The 22,317-nt window shown below is 35.7% G+C and overlaps 1 protein-coding gene and 1 non-coding gene across 2 annotated transcripts; one reads left to right on the top strand and one right to left on the bottom strand.

Moving 5' to 3' along the window:
* The first annotated feature begins 12,250 nt into the window (after positions 1-12,250).
* LOC114184559 lies at positions 12,251-21,914 on the top strand. The gene is made up of 3 exons (XM_028071865.1): positions 12,251-12,532; positions 20,727-21,068; positions 21,156-21,914. Exons 1-3 carry the CDS (start codon positions 12,251-12,253, stop codon positions 21,912-21,914), a joined length of 1,383 nt encoding a protein of 460 aa, XP_027927666.1.
* LOC114186421 lies at positions 20,892-20,998 on the bottom strand. Its single transcript, XR_003605078.1, has one exon. It is a non-coding gene; the product is annotated as a small nucleolar RNA R71 (small nucleolar RNA).
* Positions 21,915-22,317: the final 403 nt, after the last annotated feature.

Genomic DNA, 22,317 nt, shown 5'->3' with positions numbered 1-22,317 from the left:
CTATGTAATCTACTAGGCACATCTATGGAAATAGAAGTGCTTTTACTTCTTGCACTAGTGTGGGGGAATGGAGAAGAAAATGTTTATCTCAATGATTCTAGGATAACTCTTGTCCGAGGAAAAGGAAATGCTCTTTTAAAGCTCACATATGGGAAAAGTTGGGGTTACAATGTCATTTGAATTTGAAAAGATTGCTATGACAAAGAGTAACGTGTTTGTGGGGAAGGGATATTGTAATTAAGATCTCTTTGAACTCAATATTTCTAAAATTGTCAATGAATCAAATTCTTCTGCTTATATTGTTGACTCGTATGATATGTGGCATGCTATATTAGGACATGTGATATATGTGTAGAATCTAAATTAATAAAGAAAACTTGTCATTTTGTAGAACGTCAAACTGAATTGTTAGGGTTAATTAATACTAATTTAGTTCATTTAAGACAAACCATGGTAAAAATTATTTTGTAACCTTTATAGCTGCTAGATACACCAAAGTGTACTTAATCAAACATAAGAATGAAGTCGTTGATATGTTTTTAACTTATAAGGTAGAAGTAGAAAATCAATTGAATAAGAAAATTATGAGGATTAAATTAGACTAGGGTGGTGTATATGTATTATTGAATGGCTATTATGTTAAAAAAAATGTATTATTTGTGAAGTAACCCCATCATACTCATTTGAGTCTAATGGAGTAGCTAAAAGAAAGAATAGAACTCTTAAGAAATGATGAATGTCATGCTTATTATTTTAGTGTGTAACACCCCTTTCGAGATGCCACATGTAATTTTTTTTCCAAAACTTCTAATCATAAAACTCTAATACCATCCTATTAAATAGGAACTTCACAATTATTTTATTTCAAAAGTCCACGGTCAATAAATTTCATCTAGATGAAACTTTATTATTCAAATGAACCTTCATTGAAATAACCAAACCGAATTAAGTCATAACAAGAAAACTTAGTACCAATTTCTTCCAAGTTCAAAACTAAAACCAACTAATCTATTGCATTTTATTCAAAGGAACATTTTCTTCAAATGTCTCAAAAACACCTAAAAGCTTCCCCATGAGCTCCTCACAGCTAAGCTTCTCCAATTATATCTGCATCAACATCCATCCAGTATAACACAAGTTGATCATCGTAGGTGGAAACCACAACCAAAAACATGTAAGGGTGAGCCAACCATTTAACACATCATATAACATGTATATCAACATATAACTCACCTAACATTACCACAATATAACATAACTCATCCAAGATATCAACTATCGCATATTCTCAAAACCATAACATGTAATCATCAAAATATTACTACCAAGTAATATCAAACGATATGAGATTCTCTCACAACCAACCACTTTCCCTTTTATGAGCAACAACGCCTCTTGGAAAAGTCCCTTCCCCCTGCTTTCTATAGACTTACAAGCAACAACTCCACTCGTTCAACAAAGCCTTGGGTAAGAGCACTCTTGCTAAGCTCATGCCAAAGACTTATGGCAGAACAAAACCCTTTTCCAAGGGTAGGCTAGAAGCCATGGCAACCTTGAAGATGAGTGGATTTGTGCTGCCACTTGCTATGCAAGATAAGGCTTAAAAGTATTCACTCCCAAGGGAGGAAACTCTCACAAATGGTTGAGACACAAGAGTGTTTTACTTCAAAACGTTCAACCCTTTTACATGTCTAGGAGCACCCCTTATATAGAAGAGTTTAGGGGCCTTTAAGCAAATAAAAGATACCTAAGGATGTCTCTACAAAAACCTAACCCTAGCTTCTAGAAACTAGGTCAAATAAGGTTACAAAAAATGAGAGACAAAAGAGCTAACTATGGTGTGTGCAAGACTAATTTCGTTCTAGCACAAAAGGAGACCAAGAATGTGTCTCATATGTCTCTAAAAAGTGGCCATAGTGTGCTAAAAACAAAGGAGACCAAAGGTACATAGGTACACTTGCTTTATGCCTTTTTCTTTATGCTTTATGCCTTTGCTTTACTCTCTCCTCCACATCATTTATGCTCCCCAATCACCATGTGCCACCTAGCATTGCTTTCTTACTCATAATTAACCTATAAAGCAAATAAACATAGATTAGCATGTTGGCTTAAGTCAAGTCAACTATAGTCAACAAGTCAAACCTAGTCAAAGGTCAACAAGTCAACTAAAGTTGACTCAACTAAGTCAACTTAGGAAATCAAAAATAACAAACATAAATGAAAGGGATGAAGGATAAGTGAACTTCCTTTCTAAACATGCTTAGTCTTCTTAAGCACGTGCCTCCATCCTTGGTTGGGGTCAATCCTTCATCATCCTCCCCTCCTTGGAGAGAATTTGACCACAAATTCTTTAAGTCTTTGTAGATGGAGCTTGACTTGATTTGGGGGAGGATTTGCGCCTCCCTTTTATGAGCTCTTGTTCCATCCTTTCTAAGGATATTACCCCTAGCTTTGGTTAGGCCATCTTTATTTTCTAGAGTACTCTTCCTCTCTTGCTTGTGCTTTAGGTCTTCCTTTTTGGCTTGAGAAGAGAAGGAAGGGTGATGCACATCTTGCTTTGGAAGATTTTTTTTGTAGGCAAGTAACACCTTAGTGAAAGCTTGCCCCTTTTCTTTTTCTTCTTTATCTTTTCTTATAATATTTCTATCCTTATTAACTTCTTGAGGTGATAGAGGTTGTAAAGTGGTCTTTTTCCCATTTATGAAGAAAATGTATTGGTTGGTATGACCATCATGTAAAGTTTGTTTATCAAATTGCCATGGCCTACCTAGTAAGATTTGTGTGACTTCCATGGGAACAACATCACATAACACCTCATCTTTGTAGCTTCCTATAGAGAAGTTAATTAGGACTTGTTTATTGACATCTATTTCTCCCACTTTACTTTCCAAGCAAGCTTGTAGGTCTTAGCATGAGGAATGGTCTCTAAGCTAAGCTTTTCCACCAACCTTTTGCTAGCTACATTGGTACTACTTCCTCCATCAATAATTAGAGAGCAAACCCATTTGTTAATTTTGCATCTAGATTGAAAAATGTTTTCTCTTTGAGTTGGCTCAAGCTCACTTTGATCTTGACCTATCATGCGCCTTAATAACATAGGGTCTTTCTCAAAAATTTTAGTTTTACTAGAGGAAGAAGATTCTTTAAAAGAGAATGGAGAGATGAGTGTTCACTTTCAACATCATTACTTTTCTTTAAGATCATGGTCCTCTTGGTTGGGCAATTTAAAGCAATGTGATTATAACCCAAACATTTAAAACATTTAATGGAACTTGATCTTGAAGAACTGGAATGGTGAATGTGATCACTTAGAGACATACTTTTACTTGGTGGTTCTTGATGAGAGTTAGAAGGGACCTTATCACGTTTCTTTTTATCCTTTCCCTTCCATGAGTGACTAAAGTAGTGGTTGGGTGAGTAACTCTTCTTTGCCCTTCTTTTTCTTTTCAATTGAATTTCAATCCCAAGGGCAAGTGTGAAAACATTTTCAAGAGTGGAGTACTCATACAACTCTACTCGGTCTTTTATGTCTCTCCTAAGACCACTCACAAATCTTTTTATTTTCTCTTTGTTAGTTTCTTTTATTTCAACCCTACGCATTTGAGACTCTAATTCTTTAAAGTATTCACTCACACTCATAGGACCTTGGTGAAGCCTTTGGAGCTTCATAATAAGTTCCTTCCTATAGGAGGGAGGAACAAATCTAGTGCGCATAAGAGTTTTAATGTCCATCCAAGATGCCACGGGAGGCCCTTGGTCATAATTCTTACAAACTTTATGCCACCAAGTATTGACATACTCCAAAAATCCTAAAACTACTAGATCAACTTGTGCTTGATCCCTTACATGATTTTCAATGAAAATTTGATCAACTTTAGCTTCCCAATCAAGGAAGATTTGGGATCACTTACACCATAGAACTTAGGAATCTTTGGAGTGTGCTTCTCTTGTGATGGGTTGCACCTAGAATGCCCTCTTTTCCTAGGATCTCTTTCTTTCTCCCTAGCTTCAAGCCTTTGAATGTGCTCTTGGATTCTTAGGTCACTTTGCTCCTTGTCTTTTCTCAATTGTTCAAAGGCCTCCTTCCTAGACAACTCCAAATCCCGAAGCAATCTCATCAATGTATTGTTTTGTTTGGTGTATGTGCATTTGATGAACTTGCCATGATTCCTACAACAAAAACACTCAAATCCGAGACAAAATAAATGGATTAGAGGTTAGACAACATGAAAACTGAGACCAAATCCAACCCAAATTGTAACCCAAGTGTTTAGATCACTCTCCCAAAGTAACAAAGCAAGGCTAGCACTCAAAATCCACCAAAGGAGTGAAGCAAACACTTTTAAAAACTTGTTCAAAACCTTTGAAATGCAAGACAAGTGATTCGACCACAACATCCCAAGAGTTTCAAGAAAAGAAAACTACTAAGACATAACAAACAACACCTAGTGACAAGCAAGAAAAGCACAAAAACAAGAAAGTTTAACTTCTAAGGAAATTTTGTTTTAAAGACATAACTTGAATAAGACTAAAGCAATGAAAAACACTTTTAAAGACTCTATGGAAAACATTTGAACAAGCCAAGATTATACCTCAAATTATGCATACACCAAGAAAGATCATAACCAAGTTAAAGCATGGAATTAATTTGCCAATATCACCCAAAATCCAAGTATAAAATTTGGTAGCATAACACCTAGTAAAAATGGCCAAATGGATTCACCAAGCAACACATTAGCTCTCGGCCAAACTGTTTTTGGTCATGAAAATAATTTTTCTTTTCAAAACTAGGTACTTAAGATGATGAGAAGGATATTTTAGGGTGTCTTGAACACTTAGTTCCTTAAAAATTAGGTCAAAATCAATTTCAAGGAGCATGCTACAACAAAAGGCACAGATCTCCTGCAATAGCTCAAATACTTAGAAACAAGAATAAGAAAACTCAAAGAAGCATATGACATATGACTCAAGCAAAAGTTAGGCACATTTAAAGACTCAAACATGTAGCTATCATGCATTTAAACTTTTGGAAATGAAGGTCATTGATTAAGCACACAAAGACATGTTATCCAACAAAATTTAGGAATAAGAAGAGTAACAAAAACAGTAGCCAAAACTGCCCAACATAACCTGAAAAACGTTGATTCGCGGTGATCTCGGCAGCTCTGACCTTTGCTCACTATTTCAATCATAACTCTCTCCACAGAACTCCAAATGCAATGATTCTTTTTTTGTTAAAAACTAGACTAACAAAGCTTTCTTCGGACATCAAGAATGTAATTTTTGGACCACTGAGCAGGTGCAGTTTAATATTTTAAAATCGTGAACAATTTCTGCCAGCATTGTTTTTATGTGGAACATTCAAAGATAGCTACACAAGACAAGGTTAGAACATGAAAACACCATATTCAAGGACAACCAAAGCTCTAGATACCAAATGATGATGGATTATCTTGTTCCTTTTTGAGATTATTGAATATGGTGTGAGTTGATTAAGAAAGCTAAGCGAAATCCCCACTGGACATTAAGATAGCAAGCTATCTAGATGTGAAGGTTCCTTTCACAAAGCTCAAGAGAAGAAGATGATGAATTGATTCAAAAAAAAAAGGAAATGGAATGCACATAAACCATAGAAAATCAAGAACAATTAAAAGAAGAAGAAAAAATAAAATGGAAAGGAAAGAAATGGTAAAAATGTGAGAAGCACGCCACTACAAGGCTAGGCTAGAAGCCATGGCAACCTTGAAGATGAGTGGATGTGTGCCGCCACTTGCTATGCAAGATAAGGCTTAAAAGTATTCACTCCCAAGGGAGGAAACTCTCACAAATGGTTGAGACACAAGAGTGTTTTTACTTCAAAATCTTCAACCCTTTTACATGTCTAGGAGCACCCCTTATATAGATAAGTTTAGGGGCCTCAAAGCAAATAAAAGATACCTAAGGATGTCTCTACAAAAACTTGACCCTAGCTTCTAGAAACTAGGTCAAATAAAGTTACAAAAAATGAGAGACAAAAGAGCTAACTATGGTGTGTGCAAGGCTAATTTCGTTCTAGCACAAAAGGAGACAAAGAATGTGTCTTATATGTCTCCAAAAAGTGGCCAAAGTGTGCTAAAAATAAAGGAGACCAAAGGTACATAGGTCCACATCATTTATGCTCCCCAATCACCATGTGCCACCTAGCATTGCTTTCTTACTCCTAATTAACCTACAAAGCAAATAAACATAGATTAGCATGTTGGCTTAAGTCAAGTCAACTATAGTCAACAAGTCAAACCTAGTAAAAGGTCAACAAGTCAACTAAAGTTGATTAAACTAAGTCAACTTTGGGAATCAAAAATAACAAACACAAATGAAAGGGATGAAGGATTAATGAACTTCCTTTCTAAACATGCTTAGTCTTCTTAAGCATGTGCCTCCATCCTTGGTTGGGGTCAATCCTTCATCATCCTCCCCTCCTTGGAGAGAATTTGACCACAAATTCTTTAAGCCTTTGTAGATGGAGCTTGACTTGATTTGGGGGAGGATTTGCGCCTCCCTTTTTTGAGCTCTTATTCCATCCTTTCTAAGGATATTACCATTAGCTTTGGTTAGGCCATCTTTATTTTCTAGAGTACTCTTCCTCTCTTGCTTGTGCTTTGGGCCTTCCTTTTTGGCTTGGGAAGAAAAGGAAGAGTGATGCACATCTTGCTTTGGAAGAATTTTTTTGTAGGAAAGTAACACCTTAGTGAAAGCTTGCCCCTTTAATTTTTCTTCTTTATCTTTTCTTATTATATTTCTATCCTTATTAACTTCTTGAGGTGATAGAGGTTGTAAAGTGGTCTTTTTCCCATTTATGAAGAAAATGTATTGGTTGGTATGACCATCATGTAAAGTTTGTTTATCAAATTGCCATGGCCTACCTAGTAAGATATGTGTGACTTCCATGGGAACAACATCACATAACACCTCATCTTTATAGCTTCCTATAGAGAAGTTAATTAGGACTTGTTTATTGACATCTATTTCTCCCTCTTTACTTATCCAAGCAAACTTGTAGGGCTGAGCATGAGGAATGGTCTCTAAGCTAAGCTTTTCCACCAACCTTGTGCTAGCTACATTGGTACTACTTCCTCCATCAATAATTAGAGAGCAAACCCATTTGTTAATTTTGCATCTAGATTGAAAAATGTTTTCTCTTTGAGTTGGCTCAAGCTCACTTTGATCTTGACCTATCATGCGCCTTAATAACATAGGGTCTTTCTCAAAAATTTTAGTTTTAGTAGAGGAAGAAGATTCTTTTGAAAGAGAATGTGGAGATGAGTGTTCACTTTCAACATCATTACTCTTCTTTAAGATCATGGTCCTCTTGGTTGGGCAATTTAAAGCAATGTGATTATAACCCAAACATTTAAAACATTTAATGGAACTTGATCTTGAAGAAGTGGAATGGTGAATGTGATCACTTGGAGACTTACTTTTACTTGGTGGTTCTTGATGAGAGTTAGAAGGGAACTTATCATGTTTCTTTTTATCCTTTCCCTTCCATGAGTGACTAAAGTAGTGGGTGGGTGAGTAACTCTTCCTTGCCCTTCTTTTTCTTTTCAATTGAATTTCAATCCCAAGGGCAAGTGTGAAAACATTTTCAAGAGTGGAGTACTCATACAACTCTACTTGGTCTTGTATGTTTCTCCTAAGACCACTCAAATCTTTTTATTTTCTCTTTGTTAGTTTCTTTTATTTCAACCCTATGCATTTGAGACTCTAATTCTTTAAAGTACTCACTCACACTCATAGAACCTTGGTGAAGCCTTTGGAGCTTCAAAAGAAGTTCCTTCCTATAGGAGGGAGGAACAAATCTAGCGCGCATAAGAGTTTTAATGTCCATCCAAGAAGCCGCGGGTGGCCCTTGGTCATAATTCTTTCAAACTTTATGCCACCAAGTATTGGCATATTCCAAAAATCCTAAAACTACTAGATCAACTTGTGCTTGATCCTTTACATGGTTTTCATTGAAAATTTGATCAACTTTAGCTTCCCAATCAAGGAAGATTTTGGGATCACTTCCTCCATAGAACTTAGGAATCTTTGGAGTTTGCTTCTCTTGTGATGGGTTGCGCCTAGAATGCCCTCTTTTCCTAGCCTCTCTTTCTTGCTCCCTAGCTTCAAGCCTTTGAATGTGCTCTTGGATTCTTAGGTCACTTTGCTCCTTGTCTTTTCTCAATTGTTCAAAGGACTCCTTCCTAGACAACTCCAAATCCCGAAGCAATCTCATCAATGTATTGTTTTTGTTTGGAGTAGGTGCATTTGATGAACTTGCCATGATTCCTACAACAAAACACTCAAAGCCAAAACAAAATAAATCAATTAGGGGTTAGACAACATGAAAACCAAGACCAATTCCAACCCAAAAAGTAACCCAAGTGTTTAGATCACTCTCCCAATGTAACAAGGCAAGGCTACACTCAAAGCTCCTCCAAGGAGTGAAGAAAACACTTTGTTCAAAAATCATTTTCTTGCATACAAGTGGCTCGGTTCAAACACTTAGAATTTCAAGAAGACAAACTTACTATGACAAAACCAAGAGTACCTAAAGACAAGCAAGAAAAGCACAAAAACAAGAAATGCTAAACTCTAAAGAAGAAAAGTTTGAGACAAAACTTTTAACAAGACTAAAACAAGAAAAACACATTTTAAAGACTCTATGGAAAGCACTTGACAAGCATCTTCAAGTCTTAAATCATGCATACACCAAGAAAGATCATAACCAAGTTAAAGCATGGAACTAATTTGTCAATATCACCCACTTCTCAAGCATGAAAACTAGTAGCATAACACTTAGTGAAAAACACACTTTTAGTTCACCAATGAGCAAGATTGCTCTCGGTTTTTAGACAATATTTGGTGCAAAAATTTTCTTCTTTTCACAACTAGTTTCATAAAATGGTGAGAAAGAGTTTTAGGTGGCTTGAACACTTAGTTCCTCAAGTTTTAGGCCAAAATCAATTTCATGGAGCATACATCAAGCAAGACATAAAGTGAAAGCAAGATTCAAATACTTGGAAAAACAAGAATAAGAAAACTTCAAGCTAACATATGACATATGACTCAAGTAAAAGTTAGGCACATTTAAAGACTCAAACATGTAGCTATCATGCATTTAAACTTTTGGAAATGAAGGTCAATGATTAAGCACACAAAGACATGTTATCCAACAACATTTAGGAGTAAGAAGAGTAACAAAAACAGTAGCCAAAACTGCCCAACATAACCTGAAAAACGTTGATTCGCGGTGATCTCGGCAGCTCTGACCTTTGCTCACTATTTCAATCATAACTCTCTCTACAGAACTCCAAATGCATTGGTTCTTTTTTTGTTAAAAACTAGACTAACAGAGCTTTCTTTGGACATCAAGAACGTAATTTTTGGACCACTGAGTAGGTGCAGTTTAATCTTTTAAAATCGTGAACAGTTTCTGCCAACATTGTTTTCACTACAACAATTTATAGTTTAGACCACACTAAAATAGACAACGGCTAAATAAATGTAGCCTAAATATATAATAAACAACATTTTTATAAATGATGTATAAATATCATGAAAGTCCATGATTATATAATTGTTGCTTTAAACTATGTGGCAAAACTAGTAAAAATGTGGTCTAAAAACATAGGTAAGGTATAAAATCAACATGTAAAACTGTTGTCTATTGTAAGAATTTTAAGCAACGGTTTTAAAAATATTGTCATACTAAAAACCGTTGTCTATTACCTATAGCTACACTCACCTATACCACGCCTAAAAAATTGTGGTCTAATCTTTAGACCACGGTTTTTATAATTTATATCATAATTTTATGTCGTTGTCTAAAGTCGTTTTTGTTGTAGTGTTTTATGTGGACCATTCAAAGATAGCTACACAAGAAAAGGTTAGAACATGAAAACACCATATTCAAGGACAACCAAAGCTCTAGATACCAAAAGATGAAGGATTATCTTGTTCCTTTTTAAGATTATTGAATATGGTGTGAGTTGATTAAGAAAGCTAAGCGAAATCCCCACTGGACATTAAGATAGCAAGCTATCTAGATGTGAAGGTTCCTTTCACAAAGCTCAAGAGAAGAAGATGATGGATTGATTCAAAACAAAAAGGAAATGGAAGGCACATAAACCATAGAAAATCAAGAACAATTAAAAGAAGAAGAAAAAATAAAATGGAAAGGAAAGAAATGGTAAAAATGTGAGAAGCACGCCACTACAAGGCTAGGCTAGAAGCCATGGCAACCTTGAAGATGAGTGGATGTGTGCCGCCACTTGCTATGCAAGATAAGGCTTAAAAGTATTCACTCCCAAGGGAGGAAACTCTCACAAATGGTTGAGACACAAGAGTGTTTTTACTTCAAAATGTTCAACCCTTTTACATGTCTAGGAGCACCCCTTATATAGATGAGTTTAGGGGCCTCAAAGCAAATAAAAGATACCTAAGGATGTCTCTACAAAAACCTAACCCTAGCTTCTAGAAACTAGGTCAAATAAGGTTACAAAAAATGAGAGACAAAGAGCTAACTATGGTGTGTGCAAGGCTAATTTCGTTCTAGCACAAAAGGAGAAAAAGAATGTGTCTCATATGTCTCCAAAAAGTGGCCATAGTGTGCTAAAAACAAAGGAGACCAAAGGTACATAGGTACACTTATTTTATGCCTTTTACTTTATGCTTTATGCCTTTGCTTTACTCTCTCCACATCATTTATGCTCCCCAATCACCATGCGCCACCTAGCATTGCTTTCTTATTCCTAATTAACCTACAAAGAAAATAAACATAGATTAGCATGTTGGCTTAAGTCAAGTCAGCTATAGTCAACAAGTCAAACCTAGTAAAAGGTCAACAAGTCAACTAAGGTTTATTAAACTAAGTCAACTTTGGGAATCAAAAATAACAAAGACAAATGAAAGGGATGAAGGATTAATGAACTTCCTTTCTAAACATGCTTAGTCTTCTTAAGCATGTGCCTCCATCCTTGGTTGGGGTCAATCCTTCATCAGATGAATCAGGAATAGAGGTAAATCAAACTATGTTTAGAGGCATGATAGGTTCTTTATTGTATCTTCCTGCAAGTAGGCCTGATATTATGCAATTTGTATGTGTGTGTGCTCGTTTTCAAGCCAATCCAAAAGAATCACATCTTACTGCAGTAAAAAGAATTTTAAAATACTTAAAAGGAACTACATGTTTTGGACTTTGGTACCCTTCAGGAGCATCTCCTAATTGGATAGGCTATTCAGATGCTGATTATGGTGGTTGTAAAATAGATAGAAAAAGTACCAGTGGTACTTGTCACCTCTTAGGAAGTTCATTAGTCTCTTGGAACTCTAAGAAACAAGCTTGTGTAGCTTTGTCAACTACAGAGGCTGAATACATAGCAGCTGGAAACTGTCTCAAATTCATTGGATGAAACAACAATTAGAAGATTATAATATCTTTCTAAACCATATACCTCTGAAATGTGATAATACCAGTGCTATTAACTTAACCAAAAATCCCATAATGCACTCTAGGACAAAGCACATTGAAATAAGGCATCATTTCTTAAGAGATCACATAAATAAAGGGAATTGTGAGATAGAATATGTAGATACAAAGCATCAATTAGCTTATATCTTTACCAAACCTTTAGCTAAAGATATATTTTATGAACTAAGAAGAGACTTAGGCATATTAGAGATCTCTTAAAATTGCCAAAAACTCAATTTCCTTAAAAATCTGAAGAATAGCGTCAATAATCGATTATCAGTATCAATAATCGATTATCAGCCACTCTTAAAAAATCCCAAAAAATTCTGGAATAATCGATTATTTGGGGGCAATAATCGATTATCCTTAAATTCTCAACCTTAAAATTCAAAAACGTTTTGTAATAATCGATTATTTGGGGCAATAATCGATTATCCTCAAATCTGAGCCGAAAATCAAAAACTCACTGGAATAATCGATTATCACTTAGGATTCATATTTTGCCTAGTTCATGAACCAATAATCGATTATCACCTTCTGATAATCGATTATTACACGTCGTTGGACCAAATAAATTCAAAAACTAGTCGTTGCAACGGCTAGATTTGCATTAAATCACGTGTATATGGTCGTTGGAGACCCTTCTCTATATATATCAGCCACTTTGGTCGCCAGAATACTCTTTTCTCACTCTCAACACTTAAGAACCTCTCATTTTCTCAAAAAACTCTCAAAGCTTCCCTCTCCTTTACCTCAACCATGGCTGAACCCTCTCGTCGGAAGATTCCTACCCACAGAAGGACTGCATCTCATGCCTCTCAACACTCAACTGCACCTAGGACTACCTCCATTGAAGGATGGATTTCAGATGAAGACAGAAGATCTAAATTCATCACATTGTGGAAAGACAAGCCCCTCATCACTCCGAAATTCATCCAGTCTCAATGGTTTGTCAATCGCCATTTCACAATTCCTAATTTTCTTACTGAACAAGGGGTCAAATTCTTCACAAAGATGGATGGCACCTACTACCCCGATTTGGTACGATCGTTCTATTTCAATTACAAATTCAGAGATGGAGTAGGTTTTACAAAGGTAAAAGGTGTTGATATTATTCTGGATGATGATATTTGGGAAAATGTTGCTCAATTTCCCATTCATGATGGCACATCTCCAATCCTCACTGCTGGCATTGAAGGGTTCAACCGAATATTCTCTTATAGATCCTTTATGCGACGCTAGGGTCAAGAAATAGGCCGCCAATTGCTAGCCGGACCTCTCAAAATCGATGAGCGTCTACTTCACTATCTCATTGTTTGGATTTTATGTCCACGTGGTACAAATCACGCACAGTGCAGTGAAGCGGATCTTATGATCATCTATGCCATGCTCAACCACATTCCTATCCATTGGCCTAACATCATTCTTGACACCATGCTCAAAGCCAAGAGATTGCCTCAATATCCACTCCCGTATTCCTTGCTCATCTCTCATATTTGTGAGTACAAAAGGGGTAAATGTCTCTGATGAACAATCTCATAAGACCACTGAGGCAAACAAAATTACAGAAAACTCCTTGAAGCAGATGAAATTTATTCCTTTTGGGAATACCTACATTCACAAGGATGATATGCCTTCCTCTGACAATGAAGAAGAAGAGAATCCTCCCACTGCTCTTATTCCTCCTGTTGACACAAATATTGGATCATCAAGTGGTGTTGGTGGCTCATCCTCTTGTTTAGAGGATCACATTTTAAACCTAAACCAGAGACTTGAAGAATTCTTTCTTCTCTCCACTCACCGACATGAAGAAGTCACTGGCTTAATTAGAGGACTAGATTCTAGGATTTATAATTTAGAACATAAGTTTGATAAATATGATGAAGGTGATGACATGAGTCAAGACTTTTAAAGGTCTACATCATAGTTATCTTTTATTTGCTATTGTAATTTATTTTCCAATTTTATTATTTCTTAATAAAAGTCTATTTTTATTGTTATTCTTAGTTGTCTAATTGAGGGGGAGCTTCTCTATTAAAACTTTTTTCATATGATCAAAACAGGGGGAGAAAAAGTTTAAAAGTTTAAACCAAACAGTGGTACTAACAAATCTACTTGTAAGATATTTTGATTGCAAATACTTTAAACATATTGTTTTGATCATCATCAAAAAGGGGGAGATTGCTGGCAAAAGCAATACAAGTCTAAATGCCGAAGCAAGATTTTGATGATGATAAAAGAAGCCTGAAAGCCATCTGGAAGTCAATATGAAGAATATGTATTGTTGTGCTTAAAGATATCTTGTAAAGTGTATTTAGATTAGTTAGAATCAATATTGTACAAGAAAATTATGGTATTTCTCGAAAAATCAAAGTGATAATCGATTATCACTTAGGATAATCGATTATCCTGAACTGAACCAATTTTTTCAAAGAAAGCACTTGAATAATCGATTATCACCTCTGATAATCGATTATCTGTTCAAAAATTTGTCTTTCATAAACCACACTGGAATTCCTAGTCAGTTGGGCGTGACTATTTAGCTTTTTGACCTAATTTTTGGAACTCCTATTTAAGGAACCTCAGTGTTACTTCGCATTAACCTTTTTGAGAAGCTAGAGTGTTAGTGTTGTGACTGCAAGAGACTTCTCTGAGTGTTCTCAAAAGAAGCTTTGAAAAACCTAGTATGGGTAGAGCGATAACTTTTCCTGAGAGGTGTTCTAGGAGATTGAGTGCTACTGCTGTTGCTAGGAAAGCTAAGGTCAAGGTTCTCTGTGTGATTCAGAGAAAGGTGTTAATCTCTTGTGTGTTCAAGAGAGGTGTTTTCTTTCCTTACTCTTTTACTATCTTATTGCAAATCTGTTATTTGTTAGTGATTTAGTTAATCTCGTTTTTGAGAGATTAACAACTGGACGTGGGGTCTTTTGATCCGAACCAGTATAAATACTTGTGTTCAATCTTCTTCTCTATCTCTTTATTTCATCTATTATTGTGTTTAAAGAAATTAATATTTGATTTAATTGATAAATTTCTGAAAAATTTTAAATTATTCATTTTATTACCTAAAACCAATTCACCCCCCTCTTGGTTTTTGTCCAAACGCTTAAACCTTCCGCTGCGCGATACCAACAAATCATTTACTTTTTCTTGAACTAAAAAATGAAAAAAAAATCTGGAGTACTATGATTCTAGCTTGCATGACTTGAGTGTTTGATTGTATGGCAATTTAGTTCCATCATTATTTTGGACCTAGTCTTCTTTGGAATATGCATGATTGATTGGTCTCTGTAAGTGCATGTTCAAAATACTTTCCATAGAGTCTTCATTCGTAGCATTGTTTGTGGTAGTCTTCTTGATAGTGTTGTCAAATGATTACGAAAACCCCCTAGTTAGGTGTTGTCTCTTCAAAAACAAAAGTGCAGAATGAATAATTTGAAAAATGTATAGTTTGGAAAGTTAACCCCTCACGTGGTCACATCATTTAGCAGCTAAAACCGTAATGGAACCAAGTCTGGTCCACAATTACAAGACAGAAAAAAAAGATTCAAACTAATCCTTATGGCAGTTGACGTGGAATCTAGTCCTAACACTAATGTCGACATGGAAAAGTAGCACACATGGCACAACTAACATGGAAAAACTCTTTTCAGTCCAAGAATTGATGTCCAAGCCCAAAAATGTTTCACAATAAAACCTAAAAATAACTTGTGCTAACCACAACCCTTGTGCTAACCACATTCACACAACTTCTTCCATCTACTATGATGGAGTCTAACTTGTTATTGATAAAACACCTTGTATGGAAAATGTTTTCTCTTTGAGAGGACTCGAGGAAAATGCAACATGATCCGTGGTTGGGAGAATGGAAGAAGAAGGACTTCAAAGAACTTTACTCTTATGTAGAATATCTTATTAACCTTATTTTTCCCTTCTTTTAGCTTTGTAAAAATATGTAAATAACTCTTTCCTTTAGGCCTTGTATCTTGGCCAAGCTTATATTTCCTTTAGGCCTTGTATTTTGGCCAATTTTAGTGTGAAAACTCAATTTAATTGATTATGTAAATAACCTAATCAATTAATTTGTGCAGCACCCTACAAATGTGCAATTTTGGCTTTACAAGCTAACTTTTGACTGACCAAGCAAATTTAGGTGTTCTTTGGGCTTGCTTGGGCCTCAAGTAACCCTTACGATTTTTCTTGGAGGCCAAAGAACTTTGAAAGGTACATGCATTAGGTACTTAACTTAGTGCATGAACTTGACAACTCATTTGTCATTCTTAAATGTTCTAGAGCTTGTTAGTTTCAAGGTTCTTTGAATCCTTTTCAAACTTGGGTTCACTCATAAAATTCTATAAATATGAGTGCTCAAGCAATGTAAATTCAACTTGGAAATAATATACAAATATTCTGTCAAATTTGTAGATATCCCATTCTAAGTTCACTAGGATAGTCTCTCTTCTTGACTTCACTTAGACATTTTCCTTGATGATTGGCCTAACCTCATTCAAGACACACACCCATACCATTCTCAAAGCACCATTTTTTTCATCTTTATGTGCTTTTGTAACTCGTTCATCATGTCCATGGATTCTCCTTCAACTTGCGTGAAGTGAGTTTCCATCACTTGTCCTAGCATGAGCCTTATCACTAACAAGTCTTCTTCACTTAATTTTATCTCATCCTCACTTGAAGAGGAAGAAGAAGAAGTGTGGGAGGAAGACTTCTTAGGGCAAAGGCGACAAGAATGTTCACTCTCTACTTCTTCTTTAGTGTTCATGGTCATGGTTCTCTTGGTAGGAGAATTTGAAGCTATATGTCCATATCCCAAACATTCAAAACATTTTATAGAACTTGACCCTGAACCTTCAAAAGAATTATGAGTTTTTTGAGAAGTTATAGGCAAGTTGGTCCTAGTTGGTAAGTGGGTCTTGGGATTACTTGGAAGGATTCTTATTATGTTTCTTTTCCTTTCCTTTCCAACTACTATTGTAGTAGTCATAGTATGAGCTACTACTCTTGGTCTCATTTTTCTTTTTCAATTGAGTTTCAACTTTGAAAGTCAAGTGTAAAACCTTCTCAAGAGAGTATTCATACAATTCTACCACATCTTGAATTTTCCTCTTAAGCCCACATAAAAACCTAGCTACCTTTTCCTCTTCACTTTCAAATTTTAAGTCCACTTTGAGGAGTAAAGACTTCATCAATTTGGAGCAATCATTCACACACATTGACCCTTATTGAAACCTTTGGAGCTTAAAAAAAAGTCTCCCTGCTATAGTAAAAGGGTACAAATCTAGCCCCATTAAACCTTTGATGCCACCAAGTCATGGCATATCCCTCAAATTATACCACTATTAAGTCTGCTTGTTCTTGATCCCTTACTTGATGTACATTGAAAATTTGGTCTACTTTTTTTTTACCACACTTTAAGTAAATGTCAGGATCGTTGTCTCCTTGCAACTTAAGGGTTTTGATCAATGGTGGTGGCCTCCTTGGTGTTAAGTTGCACCTCTTATCTCTTCCTTGATAATTCCTCCTTCACCCTCTACTATGGTACTTCTCGGATGAGGGGCTTCTTCTCCTCCTAATGTGTCTTTCTTATCTTTGAATCTCAAGCCTCTCAAATCTATGGATGGTTTCTCTTAGTTGCTTTTCACTTTCATTCTTGGCCTTTAGGATTTCCTTGATGCTTCCCGTCCTAGATACCTTCATTTGCTCTTTAGTCTCACCAAACTCTATTGATTATTATGGTGCTCAATCAAGGCTTCCCCTTGGTTAGGTGTGTAATTCATTAGTGACATCTCTTCAATGTCCTTTAAATTTATCTTTCCCTACAAACACAAGCTCAAACTGAGACAAGAGAATATAAAACAAGTTAAATAAGCTAAAATTCGAGGCCAAATTAACAAAAATTATTTGCCCAAAAGTGTTTGGTTCTCTCAGACAAAGCAACAAGGTTAGGCTAGCACTCGAGCTCTTCTACAAGAGTGTAAACTCTAGGTCATAAAACCTTAAGAGACTAGCAAGCACAAATGGATTCACGTCACGCCAACCACACTAAGAGATGCAAGAAAAAGAAACTTCAAATGAAAAAACTAAGATCCTAATGACAAGCAAGAAAAACACTAAACAAAGAAAGCTAAAGTTTTTGGTTTTCTTTCTTCACGTTCACATTTTCAGCTTATCTTCTTTCATTGGTTCACATTTTCTTCTTTTTTGTTCCATTGAATGATGTATTTCGTTTTGCTATTCTGTTGCAACTTTATTTCCATGGAGGGCTGACCTTTTAGTTGATTTCCTAAGCAGAATGCAAATGAATCTTTGAGGTTCTATTTAGCCATTTTTGTTGTGTGTTTCTGCTGCTCTTCATTTGTGCTTAGTGAATTATCACGAAATTTGGGCATGCTTAATATTCAAGTTGTGTTCTTGCATTTAAAACAACATCTGTTCATGCTTAATTTTTGTAGGTTGTTGTGTTTTAATGTTCTCACAAATGCTTAATCAATGGGGTTGATTAAGTAATGTGTGCTTTGCTTAATCACATAATGAAACTCGATTTAAACTTCACTTAGTTGTTTATATTTGGGTGGAATAAGAGTAAATCAGGGCATTGATTTTGTTTCCTATGAAAAATGGAATTGTATTTGAATCAATGAGTCAACACATTTTGTTCACTATTTTATTGCTTGCTCAGGCTGTTTTGTTGGATTTGCCACCCCTCCCAATTATGTGAAACTTTTCATAGGAAATAATGGTCTCTTGGAGACGACCTTGGAAGAACTTCAAGTACTGCATTTAAACAATTTTATTTGGTTAGGTACGACATCAATCACTATTCCAATAAGTTTACCTTCTTGTTTCAAGGCAAAAAGATCACACTATTACCTCTCACACCTAAGGAACTCAAGGAGGACCAAACCAAAATGCAAACCAAAAAGAAAAAGGAGAAAACTCAATGTAAAAATCATGGTTTCTTTTACTACATTCAATTTTAGTCAGCTAACAGTTCATTTCTTTTGCTATCAAAAATTTAGGTGATTCATTCTTAGTGTTTTCATTGCATAAGCTTAGTATACATATTGCATTCTGTTTGGTTTTGATATAGAGGTTGCATCCACTTCATTTGGCTAATTCTATTTACATTTCTTACATATATTCATTGATATAGATACGTTCTAGTTGTTAGCTTTGCTTTTTATGAAGTTTCATTTCTTTCATGCATTACAACAAGTACCTTCGTTCCCGTGAATAGAATTGGGGAACACCTAGCAGTCAAGGGAGTTAAAAGAAGATTGGCAAAATTGGTTATAGACTACAGTTGGGCACACGTGACAAGGGAGTTGAAGAGTTAAATGGAACTTGGACCAAGCTACTAAATGATGAGCATATAATATATAGGTATATTCATGCATTAGTTTAGGGCATTTTTATTCATTTGTTCATTATTGGACTCATTTTATCATGCATTATCTAGTTTCGGATCATACATTTGGATTGGTGCGTTGTTTGTGTAAATAGGTCTGAAGGGAGTAAGTTAGACACAAAACATCATGTTCCACAAGTGCCTCGTGGAGTCTTCCACGACTTGTGGATTTGGCTTCAACTATGCGAGTTTCAAAACAATTTGTTCCAGAGGTGCCTCGTGGATTTTTCCACGACCTGTGGTTTTTTGTAGCGAATTGGAGGATGCAAAACAGTTCCACAGGTTCCTAGTGGGTTTTTCCACGACTTAGGGAGTTTGCTTCAGAAGATCATGCGCAAAACAACATGTTCCATAGGTGGCCTGTGAATTTTTCCACAACTTGTGGATTTTCTAGCGAAAAACATAAAGATTACGTGGACTGACAAAGATTTAAAAGGAAAAGAAAATATAAAGAGGAGAGATAGGGGGGAACGATTAGAGGAGAGAGAAAATCATCTCAGCAAAGGAGAGATCATGGGGAAAAGATAAAAAAAAGGCGTTCACAAAAAAAAAAACGTCTTCTTCTTCCTCTTTATTTTTCGTCTGTTGCTTTGGCTACCGTTTGGAGTTTTTTTTTTTTTTTTTTCATTATGCAGAACTAATTTCTTTTTGTTGGAGGATTGATGTAAGACTTTGGATTATAGGTTCTACTCTTTACATTTGATGTTTTCTTAATTTCCTTCATCTCAGTGCTCTGTTTATGGTTTTATCGCTTATTTATGAACAATTTCATAATTGGAAAATTTGGCAATGTTTGATATTATAAACAAGACAGGTTAGATTATGTCACAATTGGGAAATTGGGCATATCTAATTAGTTTGCAATAGAGATGATTATTGATTTTTCATGATTTTATTGAATTTTTGCAAACTGACCTAAGGAATTGGGGGTTTGAATACAATAAATAGATTTTACCTACTAAGGGATTAGGGGTAAAACAACTCTCAATAAATTCAAGTGGATGATTACATTGCTTGCATCGATTGAAAAGGAGTAGCATTCTATAGGAAAAAGTAAGAAATCAATCCTCTAACGATTCTTCTATTGATTAAAGTTTTTGTTATAAATTTTATGCTTGCAATTCTATTGATTCACATTTGCTCAAAATTAAGTAAATTAGCAATCGAGTATTCAACAAGTCAATCCCAGAGGACGATATTTTATTACTACGTTAACGATTGGTTCACTTGCCAAACGTTCATCAAGTTTTTGGCGCCGTTGTCGGAGATTGATTTTTCTGTTTATATTAGTGATCTAATTTGCTTGAGATTTGAGTTTTAATTTTTAGGTAGTTAAAATTGTTTGTGTTTTCAATTTTTTGTTTTCTCTATTTTAATTATCTTGTTTGTTGTTAATTTTTTTTCACATGATTTTTTTTGTTAGAATCTTGTGTCTTTAAGTTGTTTATGCAAGGTACAATTGCAGAAAAAATCTTGCTTTTTGACCCAGAAATTGAACGTACTACTAGATGCAATAGGAGTATCGCAAGAAAGAAGAAGCAAGAGAGAAAAGTAGGGCCATCAATTGATAAGAAAGAGCACATATCAATAATGGCTGAGGAACAACCTATGAGGATGACTCTACTTGACTACTCGATGCCAAATACAAATAATTACCAAGGGAGCATCGTGAGACCTGCTATTCAAGCCAATAATTTTGAAATCAAGCTTGCACTATTACAAGTCATCCAGTAGAATCAATTTGGAGGTGCTGGTTCAGAGGATCCTAATTCTCATATGGAGAATTTTCTAGCCATTTGTGACATTTTGAAGATTAATGGAGTTTCGGATGATGCAATCCGCTTGAGGCTTTTTCCTTTCTCATTACGGGATAAAGCTAAAAGTTGGCTTCAAACACAACCTAAAGGCAGTATTTCTACATGGGAAGATATGGCTACAAAATTTGTAACCAAATACTTTGCTCCATCCAAGTCAGCGAGAATGAGGAATGAAATCACTACTTTTGTGCAACAAGAAACTGAATCGTTGTACGAGGCTTGGGAAAGGTACAAGGAGCTACTGAGGAAATGTGCACATCATGCTTTACCAGATTGGTTGCAAGTCCAAATATTCTATAATGGTCTTGCACCATCTTTTAAGGCAATTCTGGATGCGGCAAGTGGATGATCGTTTAATTTGAAAACACCTGAGGAAGCTTTGGAGACTATTGATTTAATAGCAAGTAATACAGTGAATATGCAGTTTGATTGGCAAAATAGAAAATTTGTTTTGGAGGTTAATACCTTGGATGCTATCCTTGCCCAAAACAAGTTGTTAACACAAAAAATTACTGAGCTGACGCAAAAGTTGGGTAATATGCAAGCAAATACAGTTAATACAACGTCTCTTCTATGTGATTTTTGTGGAGGAATGCATCAAAATGGTGAGTGTAAAGTAACTCAACAAGAGGCGCAGGTGAATGGAATGGGTCAACAACAAAATCAGTTTGCTAATAATTTTTCAAATTGGAGGAGCCCACCAAACACACCTTGGAGTGGTTCGAATGAATCCAATCAACCAAGGCCTCCTTATCAATATCAAGCACAATCTAGTAACCAAGGAAACAAGATGTCTACTTTGGATAGTGCTGTGGAGAAATTAACTATGCAAACCTCAACATTTGTGGAGCAGACTTCTAATTTCATGAATGAGACAAGGACTAATCTCAAGAATCAAGAAGCTTCAATCCGGAAGATGGAGAATCAAATTGGTCAGCTTTCACGACAAATCTCGGAGAGATCTCTTGGAACATTCCCTAGTGACACCATTCCAAATCCAAAGGAGCAATGTAAGGCAATTCAATTGAGGAGTGGGAGGTTGGTAGAAAATGAGAAAAAAAGTGATGTGGGTAGTGAGAAAAATGCACAAGGAGATGAGATTGTAAAAGAGAGTGAAAAAGGAAAAATGAGAGAATATGTTCCTACTATTCCATTCCCTCAAAGGTTGAAGAAGAAAGATTAAGAGAAGCAATTTGCAAGATTTTTTGATGTCTTTAAAAAGCTCCACATTAATATCCCATTTGCGGAGGCATTGGAGAAAATGCCAAGCTATACTAGATTTATGAAGGACTTGTTGTCTAAGAAAAGGAAGCTTCAAGAAGATGAAGCCATAATTCTCATAGCGGAGTGTAGTGCAATAATTAAACAAAAGTTACGTCCCAAGTTGAAGGATCCAGGAAGCTTTGTGATTCCATGTGAGATTGGAAATATAGTGGTGAACAAGGCATTGTGTGATCTTGGAGCAAGCATCAAGTTGATGCCTTTATCCATTTTTAAAAGGTTGGGTATTGGAGAAATGAAGCCCACTATGATAACTCTCTAATTAGCAGATCGTTCAGTGGCTTATCCTTATGGAGTAGTGGAGG

This window comes from Vigna unguiculata, chromosome 5 (assembly GCF_004118075.2).
Source record: "Vigna unguiculata cultivar IT97K-499-35 chromosome 5, ASM411807v1, whole genome shotgun sequence".
Classification (NCBI taxonomy): Eukaryota; Viridiplantae; Streptophyta; class Magnoliopsida; order Fabales; family Fabaceae; genus Vigna; species Vigna unguiculata.
The sequence above is the reverse complement of the archived record's forward strand: the minus strand, read 5'-3'. Positions and strand labels throughout refer to the sequence as shown.

Bases quoted from the DNA above. Each gene is read 5' to 3' on its own strand.
- LOC114184559 (XM_028071865.1), top strand. From the start codon at position 12,251: ATGGCTGAACCCTCTCGTCGGAAGATTCCTACCCACAGAAGGACTGCA. The intron at 12,533-20,726 runs GTACGATCGTTC...GACATTTTGAAG, and splicing joins GCACCTACTACCCCGATTTG to ATTAATGGAGTTTCGGATGA. The intron at 21,069-21,155 runs GCAAGTGGATGA...GTGAATATGCAG, and splicing joins TTAAGGCAATTCTGGATGCG to TTTGATTGGCAAAATAGAAA.